The sequence below is a fragment of the Chinchilla lanigera genome, unplaced genomic scaffold, assembly GCF_000276665.1.
Source record: "Chinchilla lanigera isolate Chin_1 unplaced genomic scaffold, ChiLan1.0 scaffold00040, whole genome shotgun sequence".
Classification (NCBI taxonomy): Eukaryota; Metazoa; Chordata; class Mammalia; order Rodentia; family Chinchillidae; genus Chinchilla; species Chinchilla lanigera.
In genome coordinates this window covers 15203849-15220808 of record NW_004955441.1, presented here as the reverse complement: position 1 = coordinate 15220808, position 16960 = coordinate 15203849, and the positions used below count along the sequence as shown (strand labels likewise).

General features: G+C 43.1%; 1 protein-coding gene and 1 long non-coding RNA gene across 6 annotated transcripts in view; one reads left to right on the top strand and one right to left on the bottom strand.

The window, feature by feature from the left end:
- Lhcgr (luteinizing hormone/choriogonadotropin receptor) overlaps nucleotides 1–14926 on the top strand; it is a 57735-nt gene extending 42809 nt beyond the window's left edge. For all 5 annotated transcript variants that reach the window (XM_013517565.1, XM_005391008.2, XM_013517567.1 and 2 more), the window contains 3 exons: nucleotides 3626–3811; nucleotides 6908–6988; nucleotides 12390–14926. In XM_013517565.1, coding sequence (XP_013373019.1) covers nucleotides 3626–3811; nucleotides 6908–6988; nucleotides 12390–13542 — 1420 coding nt within the window. In that variant the 3' untranslated portion in view covers nucleotides 13543–14926. The remainder of the gene's footprint in view (nucleotides 1–3625; nucleotides 3812–6907; nucleotides 6989–12389) is intronic.
- LOC102023199 lies at nucleotides 6563–8845 on the bottom strand. The gene is made up of 2 exons (XR_262084.1): nucleotides 8588–8845; nucleotides 6563–6817 (listed from the first exon to the last, which is right to left on the bottom strand). It is a non-coding gene; the product is annotated as an uncharacterized LOC102023199 (long non-coding RNA).
- Nucleotides 14927–16960: the final 2034 nt, after the last annotated feature.

Below are 16960 nucleotides of genomic sequence, written 5' to 3'. Positions count from 1 at the left end.
GTGTGTGTGTGTGTGTGTGTGTGTGTGTGTGTGTGTGTGTGTGTGTGTTTGACCCAAACTCCACCTTTTCATAAGGACATGGGCATACTGGGTCAGGGCACACCCTACTCACCTCAGTTTAACTTGCTTATCCCTGTAATGAGTATCTCCAGATAAGATCATATCCTGAGGTACAAGGGATTCAACTTCAACAGGTAGATGTTTTTAATTAAGTTTATTGGTGCATTTTAGAATTACATAATGACCACAATCATCATAGGGAATTTGTACCTGTGCATGATACATCTGGATTCTTTTTTTCCCCACCACTGTGGAAATCACTGTGGAGATTCCTCAAAAAACTAGGACTAGAGGTTCCATTTGACCCAGCTATTCCCCTTCTTGGTATCTTCCCAGAAGAATTAAAAGCATCATGCGACAGCAATATTTGTGCACCCATGTTTATAGGGGCACAGTTCGTAATAGCTAAATATTGGAAACAGGCCACATGCCCATTAACCAATGAATGGATAAAAAAGATGTGGTTCTTTTTATACAGTGGAGCAGTACTCTACCATAGAAAAGATAAGCCTGAGACATTTGTAGGTAAATGGATGCACCCCGAGACCATATTCTTATGTGAAATAAGTCGAACACCGTGTTCAAATATCACATGGTTTCTCCGATGTGAAAAACCCAAAGTGTAAAAACGGACCAAAATGCACAATTAATATTGGGAAATGGGAAGAAAATGTTCAAATGGGAAGAGGAACAAGGGCAGGGAGAGAAGGAAAAGAAAAGACAAGAAAAAAAAATAGGAGGAAAATGGAAACAAAGCTTTCTAAATAAGGAGGGGAGGAGGGGATGAAGGGAGCAAAGGAGAACGGAGAGAAGCAGCAGCAAGATGTATTCCACATCAGAACAAATTCCCTGTGGTGCATGTGGTCACTATATCTAAAATGTACCGCTAACATCAACAGTTTCTAAAATACATTGCGTAGTACTGGTTGTAGAGGAGGGAACTTCCGCTGGTTGGGGGGAAACGCATTCTGGAAAGGGGCGGCTACCCTCTTAAAGAGGATGGCTAGAGAAGACCACCAGAAAAAGTACCATTTAAGCCAATGCCTGTGACAGTGAAAATAATGAAAGAGCCAGTGATGAGGGCGTCCTTGGGGAAAGCAGCCTTGAGAGCAGGTAGTGGAAGCTGAGGCCCGGGGCGGGATCCTGTCTTGTCTTTGTAAAGAGCAGCAAGGAAGCCAGTATGGCAGGGTGAGCAAAGGGGACAGCAGGGGACACAGGACAAGTGTGCAAGCGCCAGGGTCGCGGGGCCTGGGGCTGCCATCGGGGCTGTCCCTTTTCCCTGAGGAGGAAGGAAATGAACGTACTGGCCGCTCTTTGTAGGCAAGACCCTGCTCCCGTCAAACCCCAGACTCCTGCCTGCCTGCCACTGGCAGCTTCCGAGTCTACTTCCTGACTCCCACCCGCGACTGACTCTTGATCTCCTTCTCTGCCTCCCACTCACTGTCAAGACCAGGCCGTCTCGAGTTCAGGGATTGGAGCCTTTTAGAGGCAAGTGCCCAGACGGCAGCCCTGGACCAATGCTACACTTAAACCTGGATACTGAGGTTTCAGTTTAGAAAACACAACTCATACATTAACATCTTGTGTCTTCAAAGAAAAACACGGTAACCGAGCTTCCAGTGATACAAGTGGCTTTTTGTTGAGACATGGAAGTTTGCACTTGGCGTGCTCTGGCACCACTAATGTGGTCTTTGCTGTTGTGTGCGTGCTGATAATTTGTCAAAGCCTGGCTGGGGCGACTTGACTCGCATGCTGGCAGAGGGCGCTCTGCGTGCCCACCGTGGCATGCGTGCCGTAGGTTCGCCACCGCTGGTCCGGTTCCTAAATCCTGCCGCCCTCCATTCCTGATTTCATCCACTTCCTAGCCCTCACCAGTACTGACGCGGACTCGACTTCCTACCACCCTCCAGTGAAATTCCTGACCCCACTTCCTGACTTCTACCACTGTCCATCCTAACTCTCTCTACACTCTGCTCAGCCTCACGACTTCTGCTCCCTTAGGGCTCCCCCCAGCTCGGGCTCCGCCTCCTGCTTTCTCTTCAGCCCCCCAGCTCTGGCGACCCAACTGGAAGGGTCCCTATCCAGATGGCTCATGTTAAAAGTAAACCAGACTCCGTCTTGCAGGTCAGCCAGATACTGCCCAGCCTGGCACACCCTGCAGACCACAGGGCAGAGAGCTGCCTCAGGCTCTCCGTCCACTGCCAAGACTTGTCCAGTTACCGTGTCAGGGTCAGAGCATGAGTGAGTTAGTGTAGTCACAGATGCCCTGTGTGTCAGTCTTGAAGAGGTGCTTGGTGGGCCGCTTCTGAATGACTGTAGCTACTGCAGGCCAGACTAGGTCTTCTCCTTCCTGAGCAGGTGCTCCATCTGACCTCCAGGATTGGAACAGTATCTGGAAACACTTCTATCCCAGCATATTTCCTTCCCTGGTGTGTCCCTGAAGTTGAAAACTCACTTTCAGAGAGCCACTCTTTTGTAATGAGGCTTTGCCATTTCTCAAATCCTCGTTTTAAATGTACCCACTCAAAAACAAAAGCGAACCCCAAATCTGCAGAGTCCTGCGCTTCATCCTTCGCACGCATGAGGCAGGAGCTCTGCACTGCAGGGCGAGGGCCCAGGTTACCTGGCTGGACACAAACACGCAGCAGGGGAAGGCGTGACTGGGTAGGCTCTGCCGCCTCTGTGTCTCTCTAAAAGTCTGCTCAGGCTTCAGGCCAGGCTGTCACGTTCCTCTACCCATCGCCTGGTGAGCCCCTGGCATGCGCTGGGAGCAGGGGACCTTTGTGCCGCTGGAAAGCTTCCTGGGGCAGCAGCAACAGCCACCAAAAAATGGTCAAATTTTTTACTTCCCAGTGACTTCCTCCTGATATGGAATGTGTTTAAAATTTTCTTGAACGTTGCCTCAAGTCTAATAAAACATGCAGGACCTTGTTTACAAAGGCTGAGCCTTCCACCCGGCTCTGCTTGCGTGGCGGACGGTTTGCTTCCTTTGGACGATGAGTCCGGCTTGCCGTGAGAGACCGCACATTCTGCTTCCCAGGCAGATGATGGCTAACGCCACACGGCAGCTCCTAACAGGGTAACCAGCCTGTGCTCCGTGAACACCTCCCCTGCAGGGCTTGATCGATCAAAGCCTGAGGCGTGTGAAGCCCTGAGTATTTCCCCCTGGGGTACAGCACAAAAGCTCATGTCACTGCATGTGCCTGCTGTCTTAGGAAGCAAATAGTTATTTCACTTCTGCTAAGAGGGAAGAGGGAGAAGGAACGTGGGAGAAAGGAACCAGGAGAGGGAAAGACAGAAATGCTAATGCACGTGTGGCAGGTGCAGGGAGCTGTACTCAACCCGGAAAAGCAGAATGCGGTGCATATGAGAAAGAAACCACACAATCACTCTTTTGAATTCAGATATTAATGAGAGTAACTGAAAAGGGGAGTTAGGGGGAGAGGAAAATGGAGACAAGATTTCTCAGAAGCTGAGAAAGACGGTTGTGGAGGGGAAGTTCCATTCTCTGCGTCAAAGGTATAAAATTAATAAATAAAAAGCCTTCCTTCCCTTTATTGTTCAGGGATATTTCTTCCACCAAATTGCAGGCCCTGCCGAGCCACGGACTGGAGTCCATTCAGACGCTAATCGCCACATCATCCTATTCTCTAAAAAAATTGCCATCGAGAGAAAAATTTACCAATCTCCTGGACGCCACGCTGACTTACCCCAGCCACTGCTGTGCTTTTAGGAACTTGCCAACCAAAGAGTAAGTAAAAACCAAAGGGAAAGCCCGCCCAGCTGTGGCAGAATCTCAAAACTAGGCACCTGTAGGCAGCTCTCCGCCCTTTCGCTCCTGGCCTTCCCGGCCAACTCTATAGCTCTAGGGTCACTTTCACATAGACCAAAACAAACCAACCAAAATTACTGTCCTGTTTCCTTAAGAAAAGTGCTGTCAAATGGTTGATTCACCCTGCAGCTAAATGACCTCTGCAGCTCCTTCTGGCTTAGCAGTTGCAAAATGGAGTAAAAAACTGGTATCTCAAAGATCACTTAGTTCTAGTCCTTAACAGCGATTTAAGGAAGTGGGAGAATTAGGCTCAAGAGGGTAAAACAAAAATACTTTAGTCAGGGGTTTTATCAAAAAATGGTTTTTCTCCCAAAAGAAGAGCATCTTTAATTTCAAATCAGAATCCTAGCTCCCTAAGGATTAGCTTATGCTTTTCCTTTGTGTGCTGGGCATGGAGCCCAGGCCGTGCGTGCTAGACAAGCACCTGTGCTACAGCCACAGCCTGAGGGTCCACTTAGTACGCAAGCAGAAGGGGCAGGAGTTCCTGCCGGGTGTGTGTCCAGCAGAAAGAATCTCGCTGACTCGCCTCACTCCAGAACGAGTGGCAGGTGGCGGATGTCCTTCCCTCTCTGGAGCATGTTTTCTAGATTCTTTTGTCTGAGATGCATAGTAAGAAACACCTGTTTGGCATTCTTGTAACTGAAACATAGTAACCCAGTATTTAACTTTTAAAAGGTGTGATACACCCTGTCCTGTCCGTTCCACTGCATTCTGATTCATGCTTGTCTCCGCGGCCAGTCTGGACACACCCTATGGTTTTCCCGACCCACAGAGTCACAGCTCACAGCAGGAAAAGCACCGAAGGGCCTTTACCTCCGCCTGCCGAGACGTTCTCAATCAGCCCATTAGATAAGGCACTGAGAACGTGATTCCGAGCCGCTGCTGTCCCTCTCTGGAATCAACCCATTTATAACTAATCAGCCAGCACGTATTACCTGTGCCATGCGTAGAGAAACTCACTTCTCCCTGAAGATCGGGGGGAGCTGAGGAGACAAAACACTTCTGTGTTCGGAGTCACGCACCCATCACTGAGCTTTAAAGACTGTTTACTGAGCACTTAGCATGTTCCAGACATTGTGCCCGGTCTGCAGGTGGCAAGATAGGAGGCGCTCCTCCCAGCCCTCCGAGAGGAGGCAGCGGGACAGCGGGTACCTGTGCTGCACGCAGCCGCGGCGCCGCAGTTGAGAGCGGGCAGAGCGCTCCACAGGCGTACGGGAAGCTTTTCCATGGCACCGGGGTTTGGAAGGCTTCCTACAGGAGGAGGTGGGAGGGCAGGCGTGGGCAGGAGCGTGGCACGGGGACGGAGCGGCTCTTGTGAAAGCGCTGAGGCTTCAGATACTACACGGACGTCCCCAGAAACACCGGAACACACTCGTGAGTGTGTGGAGGGAGAGGAGCCCGGAGGGGAAGCCTGGGAGAAGCGGACCGTGAGGGCTGGACCAGCTCCAGGTGTGAGGCCACGGGGAGCCACGGAGAATTTAAAAGGACATCACTAACGTATATGAGGCCCGGGGCATGGGGGGCAGCAACAGCAAGCCACTTGGAGCGAGATCACGCGATTTGCCATGGAAATTATCAGCCTGGCCCCAGGGTCATGGGTGGTCCAGAAGTAAGCAAAGCTGGTGACAGACGTGACGATTCTTGATAAAGTGGATCCTACACTTGTAAAGAGGCCACTTCCCTTCTGAAATTACGCAGGTGGAAAATTATCATTCAAGACTTTTTCATCTAGTAGATGCAAGAGACTACTTCTAGCTAGGAAAGAAAGAACTGTGCAGTTATGGGCCCGGGTCAGAGTGAGACCGGAAGAGGGAATGCAGTTACCCAGAGGTTATCCTGACGGGGGCTGCAGCTTTCACTGACTCCCCCGTGTCCCTAAAGCTCAAGACCTTGGATGCCAGTGAAGATGAACAGCCCCCAGCTGGGCCTGTGGAATGTTTACACAAACTTTCCATCGCCCCTCCCCTGGCAGATATACACTGCTGCCTGGACACCCAGCCCCCGGGACTTCCCTGGCATCTGTGATAACATTCCAAAAAAGGCAGAGTGAAAAGAACCCAGTGTTATCATTAGAAGGCCAACAACATCCGTATTTCCTGTTGTCCGTGAGTTTATCTACACACAATAAGCCTGTGTCAGATACGGAGCCCGCAGTACACACACAACACATTTTGGTCCAAGTTTATTAATTTTTGAAAGTCCAGTAGGTCAAGTTGCTCTGACACGTTCCCCACCTTTCCGATCTTGTGCGAAGTTTTTCCTGCCAGAACTGTCTCGCTGATATCGGAGGAGAACCACAGAGAACGTCCCGACGGAACTGTTTGTTTCTCCTTCCTCCTCAGCAAAAGCCGAGGCTTTCGCAGCTGCTGTGCTCTGCCCTAGTTCTCCTCATTTTTGTACCTGCCTTAGGTTTTTCATCCCTAGATTAAAACTCCCTCAGGCAAGCTCAGGCGTGCTTTTATTTTCTGTCCCCCACCCCCCATAAGCTAAACTTGAGGCAAAGATGGCAGCGTCGAGAGCTCCCATCCGTGTTCCTGGGCATAAGCAAAAAGACCTAAAATTCACAGCATGATGTGCTACCCAGCATCTGCAAATCCTTACGAAAGAGTCCCGGTTTCTATTCAAAGCCATGGACTCCGTATGATTGTTAATCAAGGCCAACAGGGAGGGGAGCGTGGAAAGGAGCAAACTTTAATACACAAGAAAGGGAGCTTTTAATAAGCATTGAAAAATCCACGATTCAGTGTGACAAATTTAAGTTTTTCATCTCGAGAGCCCACACAGAACACTTGGCATTCTGAAGCCCTCTGTGTAAGCTGGAAGCACTCTGCTGATGATTCACAAGGCTTCCCTCGCCCCTCAGGAAGCATTTCAGCTAGGACAATGGTGCGGGGCCCAGCGCTGCCCGGGGAATAGGTGAAGAATCTAGATGAACAAAGCATACATAGACACGATCAGGTTTAAAGAATGAAAGCTCAACTGTGGTTTTTTTTTTTTTTTTTACTTCTCTTTCAGACAGAATTTTTCATTTCCTATTTTTGAAAATTTTTCCAAACAATGTGAAAGCACAGCAAGAAGACCAAATAATGAAACACTGTAAGTATTCGCATGCAAAGAAACTCAGGAATTTATATTTTGTTCTGTGTGCACTTTATTATTTTCAGTGCCAGTAATTTTCTTCTGATAAAAGTCTTGGCTAGGAGGATCTTTGCAAGGTATTTTTTAATAGTTTGAAATGGGAATTTACATCTAGTTATATGGGTATATTTTTCAGCTTTTCTTTTCTTAAAAAACAAAAGAAAAATTCTTTTTAAAATGTACTTAAATGTCCATTCTACAGTTATATTAAATTCTAAAGAAATTATATTATTTGCAAATATTTGACTATCACCAAACGTGGGTCTAAATGGTAGCTTTACTTGTAAGAATCTTTTTTTTTTTTTTTTTGGTTTTTTTCCGGTACCGGGAATCGAACTCATGACCTTGTGCTTGCCAGGCAGGTGCTGTGCTGCTGAGCTAAATCCCCAGCCCCTAACTTGTAAGAATCTTAACTAATCACATGATCAGCAATCCACAAATAGTAACTGATCTCAAAGTCCTTAGAATTTGCCATTTCCCTTCAAAGAGGCTAAGGCCACCCTGACCGTGATGCTCCAGAGTTCACAAATAATCTGAATGCCGTCACCGTCATGCCCTGGATAGAAGCTATATTTCAGTTCTGCTGACTAATGTTCAACATTTTCCCTCCTTTAAATGCTGGCTGCTTTGACAGTTCACTTACCTGCTATCATAGAAGAGCACACTTCAAAATAATCAGTGCCCCATTCCACATTTACTGAGAGTCAGAAATTTTGTTATTCTTCCTATGTGTGCTTAAAACTACAAAACCAAATGGCCCTCTAAGATCCCTTGCCAATTTCTTTTATCTCCTCCCCTCATCTCTGAGTTATACAGACATAGCAAGGGTTATGGTAGAAAGACCCTGGACTTTGGAGCTCCTTGGAGCTGGATATGAACCCTGGGTGGTAACATCCCTGTTGCCTTTTTGAGACTTTTTTCTCCATCTATAAGGAAGAGCAGAAATAGCACTTGGCTCTCAGAACCCTGAGAGTGGAGGAGTTCTTAAAGAGGGTGGGTGTTCCTGTCTCCTCTTCCTCTTCTTTGACTCTGACACTATCTATCCTCCAGTTTCTTCTCTACACCCTTTCCACTCCTCTCTTTATGTCCTATATGCTTTATAGTCACCAGCAGGAACAGTCGATGGTAACAGTTCTGGGGACAGTCAGTGTAACACCACAGGGCGGCTTTCAGGGGAAGAGGGACTGCAGCTCACCCTCGACAGTCCTCATCAGCCCCTGCCCCAAGCCTTTCCAAAGGAGCCTTCCCCGGAGTGTGCTATGCTAACACCGCTGTAACCCAAGTTCCCTAATCTCTAGCATCCCCAGACTATCTGAAATTAATATATATTCTAAGTTAAGTGGTTCCCTATGAAGTTATGTATGTACTCAGCTCTACTGAAAAAACAATTAATTTGGTTTGGCAATAGTTCTGAAAATGTATTTTTAAAATCCTGAGAACAAAATGGCTCTCTGGGAAAGCATTTTCTTATAAATCCCCTACCTCCTATTTCCCACCAGAGAGCCATTCCTGAGCCCCTAGAGCTTAAAAATTCTATAACCAGCCACCAAGCCTTACCTGTGTACCGCAAGCTGACATGGTGTCTCTCACACTAGGGCTGTCCTATCATCCTCCTAAAATTGTCGTCTTTCTTCTTTCTCTGACTGGAGCAGTGGTGCTGCTACTTCTGCTTCTGTTAGGCCCTGTGAGTCCATTCACACCACTGTCATAGCCTCCGGTAGTAAAGATTTCTCCTGCTGGGCTTTGTCAATAGGCACCATGCTGCCCTCAGGAGCCATCCCAGGACACAAGAGGAAGTAGAATCAGGTGGGTATTCAGTCTGAAGACCAAGCACCAAGGAGAAAAACTGTTAGACATATGCCTCTTAGGGAAGAAGGAGAAAGGGCAAAAGACCAAGGGAGAAGAAGGGTGGGAACACATTTATTGACTTAAATTCACCCAGAAACCATGGCAAAAGATTTAGAAGTTTCAAATTAGTGCTTCTAGCAGGTGAAATGTTTTGATTAGAGGAAAGAGGTACAGGAAATCAAGGCAGCAACAGTTGGAACATTTTTATCTGATTTTTGACTATTTTATATGAATCATCCAAAGAATTTTCTTAAAAATGCAGGTTTCTGGGCTCTCTCTGTCCCTAGAGATTTGAAATCAGTACAACTTGGGATAAAGCCGGAAATCTGCATTTTAACAAACACCGTAGTGGTTCTGAAGGAGGGGGTCCAAGGACCACGCTTTGAAGAGCACTGACTGACAAACAGGAAAGCATAAAGGAAAAGTTTCTGAGCTGTGGATGGGGAGACCTCATGCTGTAACCGTTTCCCTGGCAGACTTTGCGCAAGTTTCTCATGGTCTTTAATCCTGGTTTCCTTACTAATAAAGTAAGCATTCAATGAGATGGTCTGTAAGCATCTAATGCTGAGAATGCTCTATTTCTCTAACAGTTCCTTATAACCACCTTCTTTTTTTAAAGACCAAAATAGTAATTGGTATCTGTGATATGAAGACAAATCTGTTTGCAAAGATACTGTATTTAATAACCAAATGGATGGGGTACCTAGGTGTTCTGTATATAGATAACACCAGACCTTCTCTAGTTCCAAAGTTGGCCCTACACTATCTTAACATCTTTTTGGAGTCCTAAGTCACTGGTTTTGCCTTCTTTAAAAAATTGTGGGGTTTCCCCTTAGGTATTCTATTCCACCCATTAAATTAGGTACACACCTAATACAGAATTTGAGAAGTCTTGCGAGTTGGGAAAAATATGTTTTTACTTTAAAAAATAAAAGAACGAGAACATATTAACAAACACACATACATTTACAAAATAACACAAGAGCAATACAAGCAATACTGAAATTCAGACAAAGTGATAAGAAATTAACAATGGTTGTTGTATTACACATTGATTTCTTCAAAGAGGTTACTCAGGAAAACAAATATAGACACGTAAGATTGGTCAAACAATTAATCATTAACTGTTCCTTTCAATAAAGCAATAAAAGTCAGTAGTACAACTATGTTAGCTCTCGTGCATATACATATATACATAATTTTCCCCTTCTTTTCTCTTTTGGGAAAAATATTTTAATGTAAGGAGCTCCACAGTTAAATATATATTTGTAACGGCCTTCACAGGGGAGCTGCACCTATTTCCCAAGCTCCCGAGATTATGTTAGCAGAGAAGGGTCAAAGAGAAATTTGCTGAGCCTACAGCGTCATACAGAACATGCAAACATGCACATGGTCCCTGTAGCCCGTCACTTCCTGTCAGATCCAGGATCATCCTTCCTGACACAAACATTTATCAAGTGGACACTCTGAGGCAAAACTGTGCTAGGCACTTTGATTTCAGAAGTAAGTAAGAACTAAGCCCTTGTCTTCAGGATACTAAGAGACTGTTAAAGCAGACAGATATTTATCATCCATTAATTGCAAGGTTCTGATCACTGCAGTGGTACTAAATGCAGCCCTAGCAGACAGGAAGGATAGTAAATTTCTTGGGGAGTAGAATCAAGAAAGGATTCAGGGCAACTTGTCCTTAAGGATGAGGAAGAATTCACCAGACATATGGAGAAAGAAAATAGCCAGGTAAAAGAAAAATATACAAAGGCAGAGGAGCAGAGCAACAGAACTTCGTCCAGAGAACTACAACTTGTTTAATAGGATCAAATGGAAAGTTGTACGAGATTTGCAAGCAGTAATGCATGCATTAAAGCCTTTAGTTCCTAGCCTAACCCTAACAAGGAAGGTGTGGGCCTTTTATCTGGCATATGGGGACCTTGAGGTACAAAGATGCCAACTTACATCCCAGCTTTCTGCAGTCTGCAAGCAGCTGTGCCAGGACTAGAGCCGGCAGGCTCACTCTAAAGCCTGCGTCTTAAATCGTGAAGCTCTGCTGCTCCTTTGACTTCAGACTAGAGGCAGCAGAACCCAGACCAAGGAGGCCCATGGGGGCCATCAGGAGGAGTCTGGATTTTACCTCACAGCCACTGAAAACGTAGGGAAGGTTTGAGCTGGATACGTAAAATTCCCAATGTGTGTTTAGGAGCGGTCATTCCCAGGGGAAAACACCAGTAGAAATGAGGAGATGGCTGAAAGCGGAGAAAGGATCTCAAGAAAACTCATGTAATTTCCCCATAAGAGAAGACGACAGTGTGAACTCGGGGAGCAGCTGTGAGGCCGGCGGGGAGGGGCAGAGGAGGCAGTTCCTTCCACAGGCGCAGTCTCTGACCTACGCCTCCGATGGGCATCTACTTCCATCATTTCTGTCCATTGTGTATGTCTGTTCTAACTCTGCTTCTAGGTTTCCAGCAGTCTGTCTTTGATTTCTGTTTCTCAGTCAGGCTGCTTGATTAGCCAGGGACTTAAACACAAACCAGTCCACTCACAGTCACGTCTTAACGCAGGCCTTCCGATCCCACGTGTGCACTGCTGCAAACCGCTTGGTAGCAGGTTGGTTGGCAACTACATGAGGTAAACAACACATAAGAAAACGCCAAGACAGGATGCTTTTAGGTGTAGCAAGTGTGTATTGTATCTCTGCATTTGTTTTCCAAAGAAAACCGTCCCCCATAAATAGTTTCATTGTCTTTGCGTCAGCATGTTAGACAGATACATATCGTAGAGTCTAAGAGGCTTTTCATTCCCTTCTTAAGGAGCTCCATCAGATCAGATAGTTTAACAAATAACCATAAGGCTGAGGCTGTTGTGGCTTTGTATACTTTTGTTTATTGGGCATTGAAAAGATACTAAAGATGATTATTGAATTTTTTTTATTTTAAAGAGTGAAAGAAGGATAACATAGTAATAGGGGAGCTTACTGAATTACAGACAAAGTAGTAGGAAATTATCAATGGTTGTTGTTTTACATATTGTTATCTACAAGATAATTTCTCAGGAAAACAAATGGACGAATAATAGTGAGTTACAGACAAAAGTGGTAGGAGATTATCAATGGTTGTTATACTATACTTTGGTATCTTCAAAGTGGTTTCTAAAGAAAACAAATAGAGCTTTACATGAGTGACCAATTGAATAATCATTGACTATTCTCAATAGTTGTTGTAGGAAACACATAGTAATAAACATACATCCATTTATGAAATAGCATAGGAACAATACAAACATTACAGAGTTATGGACAGATTAGTAGGAAAATATCAATGGCTGCTGTAATACATGGTGGTATCTTCAAAGTGGTTTCTCAGGAAGACAGAGATAAGCAAGAAAGATCTAACAAGTAGTTACAGCCTAAGGGTTGTGAAAAATAGTGTATTACCTCCTCACCAGTGACTCCTTTGATTATTGAATTTTTTAATACTCAGAATCTCAAGTTTACATCAAGCCAATATTCTTCTTACAGTTTTTCTGCCATCTTTGCTGAAAGTGAACTGAGTGGCTGGGACTATGATTATGGTTTCTGCTCACCCAAGACACTGCGATGTGCTCCGGAGCCAGATGCTTTTAACCCCTGTGAAGACATTATGGGCTATGACTTCCTCAGGGTCCTGATTTGGCTGATTAACGTCCTGGCCATCATGGGAAACCTGACTGTCCTCCTCGTGCTCCTGACCAGTCGTTACAAACTGACAGTGCCTCGTTTCCTTATGTGCAATCTCTCCTTTGCAGACTTCTGCATGGGGCTCTATCTGTTGCTCATTGCCTCAGTTGATTCCCAAACAAGGGGCCAGTACTACAACTATGCCATAGATTGGCAGACAGGGAGTGGGTGTAGTGCTGCTGGTTTTTTCACCGTGTTTGCAAGTGAACTTTCCGTCTACACCCTCACAGTCATCACGCTAGAGAGATGGCACACCATCACCTACGCTGTTCAGCTGGACCAAAAGCTGCGATTGAGACACGCCATTCCAATTATGCTTGGAGGATGGCTCTTTTCAACTCTCATTGCCATGCTGCCCCTGGTGGGTGTCAGCAGCTACATGAAGGTCAGCATCTGCCTTCCTATGGATGTGGAAACCACGGTCTCACAAGTCTACATATTGACCATCCTGATATTCAATGTGGCAGCCTTCATCATCATTTGTGCCTGCTACATTAAAATTTATTTTGCAGTTCAGAATCCAGAGCTGATGGCTACCAACAAGGATACCAAGATCGCTAAGAAAATGGCGGTCCTCATCTTCACTGACTTCACCTGCATGGCGCCCATCTCTTTTTTTGCCATCTCAGCCGCCTTCAAAGTGCCTCTTATCACCGTAACCAACTCCAAAGTTTTACTGGTTCTCTTTTATCCTGTTAATTCTTGTGCCAATCCATTTCTATATGCAGTTTTCACAAAAGCATTCCGAAGGGATTTCTTTCTGTTGCTGAGCAAATTTGGCTGCTGTAAACATCGGGCTGAACATTATAGAAGGAAAGAATTTTCTGCTTACAACATCAACTGCAAAAATGGCTTCACTGGATCAAATAAGCCTTCTCAGTCCACCTTGAAGTTATCCACATTGCACTGTCAATATTCAGCTGTCCTAGACAACACTTGCTACCAAAAGTGTTAAGTATTATATCAGTAACTGTATTATTGAATTATACTTTAAAACATTACCTATACTAGTAACTTAAATATAAATAGTTGGTTTTAAGAAAGGATTCCTTTTAAGTACATTTAGTAAGAGATTTTACCTAGTTCAAAGAGTTGTCCAAGACCGTTGCCCATCTATTTTTCATTTGTACATAGTGACATAAAATTTTGAAGTTGATAGTGTTTAGAAATTTTTATAAGTTTTCACAGAGTAATCTTATATTTGGTGAATCTAATAAATAGAAAGTTGTCAAGCATGATGACATTTGCCTGTAATTCCAGTTACTCAGGAGCCAGAGGCAGAGATCCCACATTTGAAGCCAGTATGGAAAACTTAGGGAGACTCCTTCTCAAAACAAAACAAAACAACAGGACCAGTGATGAAGCTTAGTGGTAGAACACTGGGTTCTGGGGTCTGAATATCTTTGACTTTTTTTCATTTCATTTTTATTGCATTCTACAAAAATAGTAGTTTATAGCAGATTGGAAATTTAAAGTAACTGGTCTTTTTCCTCAGTTTGAGAAATACACTCAAGAAATGCACTGTATAATCTGGTAGCCACTAGCCATGTGCGGCTAAATTAAGGTTAAATAAAATGAAAAATGTCATTTCTTAGCTACACTAGCATATTTCAATGTGTAATTTACTGGCATCTGTGACAATAATTATCACACTGGAGAGCTCAGATGTAGAGAGTTCTGTTGGGTAACACTATTCTAGAGACTTCCATCTATCTCCTGTCTAGAGTCTGCTTATTTAAAATGTAACCTAAAGTAAACAGCTAACATAAATTTCAGCCTGTCAGCTTGGTCTGGTGTTTCTCTTCTGAATAACAAGGAAATATTACATTGCACACTGCAAACTTTTTATGGGTAGGGCTCCTATCTCTGCTCATTTTGTTTCCTGATCTCCTACTGCAAGATCTTGGTAATAAAACACAACAAATGTACCAAACTGCTCTGAAGGTACAAAATTTATGAGGAAACATAATTTTTTAGGATATTATATTTTAAGTGAAAAAAACTAAATATTCAAAAATAATTAACTTTCATCATTTCTACTCTTTGCAAGTTACTGAAAAATACATTTTATATTGTTAGGAAGTATTTTTACTTAGAATTGGCTCTTGCAGAACATCAAACTATGCTTTTAATTGCATTGTTTTTAATACTCTTTTGATTTTTTAAAGTAATTTTTATTGAAAGCTCATTATGTCCCAAACATCTTGATAGTGCTGTTATATAATTTACCCTACTAAATCTTCATAAAGCTATTATATAGCTATTATTCATGTTATATAGGTGAAAAAAACCTATTACATCTTGTCACAGTTCTCAAAACCAATAAAAGATTCAACTAATACAATCAAAACTCAAAGTTCTACTTCAGTGCCAGCCTCTTAATCTCTGTGTTTTGTTGATTCCCATTTGGCAAATCATAGTCATCCACAGATTTAGTATGCATTGAAAGTTCCTTCAAATTTCCCAAACATTTTATGATAAACATTTTCAAATATAGAAAACACCAGCACTCATATTAATAAAGATTATATATTTACATTTTTAGGTAAGATTTACACCTGGTGAAATGGACAGATCTCAAATGTACCATGCAAGGAGGTTAATGCATTGCATATAGGTATCTTATTTAACTCAACATCATAGACACTCATGTACTAGCCCTTAGATTCAACAATATTTTATACTAGCTTCAATACATGGCTATATGATTATCTATCCATCCATCAATTCATCCTATTTTATGTATTTCAAAGTAACTTGCAGACATCAGTGTTTGTCAGCCCTAAAACCCCAGCACTCATATTAACAAAGATTATATATTTACACTTTTAGGTAAGATTTACACATGGTGAAATGGACAGATCTTAAATGGACCATGCAAGGAGTTTTAAGAAATACATATACCCATGTCACCCAAACCTGTCAAGATTCAGACCACTATCACATCAGAAAGTTTCATCTGCTTTCCCAGTGGTAATAATGGATCCAAGTTTAGTCCCAGCAGATTAGTTCTGCCTGTTCTAGAGCTTCATCAATGGGATCATACAGTATATGCTCTTCTGTGTAAGGCTTATGTAACTCAACATAATATTCTTGCTATTCATCCATGTTACTGCTTGAGCTAGTTCATTCCTTTGACTGCTGATTAGTATTCCACTGTATGAGCGTAACACTGTCTCCATTTTCCTATTGAGGGATATCTGGGCTACCTTTAGCTCTCCTTCAACATTTTATTATGCAACATTTTATTAAACATAACTACACTCTACACATCTACTTTGCTTTCAAACATTATGCCATTGTGTAATTTTAAAAAGATTATAAGATTTACTAAACATCTCTTCTCTGTAACATTTCTGACTTTTCTTCTCCACAACCACTTTATTCAGACACAGTCCTCACCCTTGTAAGTTAGTGTTTTAGAATCTGCCTCAGCAGTGTGACAGAGTACTAACTCACATTGCTGTATAACTACATAATGCATTTTTTAAAGAGAAAAAAAAACAAAATTTCAAAACAAGATAAGAGAAGGGTAACAATGGTTAATGCATTGCATAAAATTAACCTTAAATTAGCTACTCAGAATATCTCCAAGCAATATTAGCACAACTTTTCTTTTCAATGAACTAAGAGGAATTAGTAGTATAACTATCTTAACTATCTTGTGTGTGTGTGTGTGTGTGTATTTTTTTCCTTTTTCCTTCTTTCTTTTCTTTCTCCTATCCCAGTTTCTCTTTTCTTTTGAACAGTTTCTTCCCTCTTTACAATATCTGTTGTACATTTTGTATCTTATTTATTCTTTTAGTTTCTCACACTAGGGAGACAATAGTGTTTACACATGTGTGTCTGATTTTTTCACTTATGAGTATGGTCTCTAGTTGCATCCATTTATCTATAAAAGTCTCCAGTCTCATCTTTCTATATGGTTGAGTGGTACTCCATTGTATAAAAAGACCAGATAGTTTTTATCCACTCCTCTATTAATGGGCATTTGAGTTGTTTCCAAGATGTAGCTACTATAAATTGTGCTGCTATAAACATGGGTGCACATATATCACTGTGGTATAATGTTTTTAATTCTTCTGGAAGCTATCCAGCAGGGAAATACCTGGGTCAAATGGGACCTCCAACCCTAGTTTTTTGAGAAATCTCCACACTGATTTCACAGTGGTTGCACCAGTCTACACTCCCACCAACAGTGGAGTAGGGTTCCTTTCTCCCCACAGCCCCTCTAGCATTTGTTCTTGGTTGATTTCTTGCTGATAGCCATTCTTTCTGAGGGAGGTGGAACCTCAGTGTTGTTTTAATTTGCATCTCTCAAATGACCAATGATGTTGAACATTTTTTCATATATTTGCTGTTTCTATTTCTTC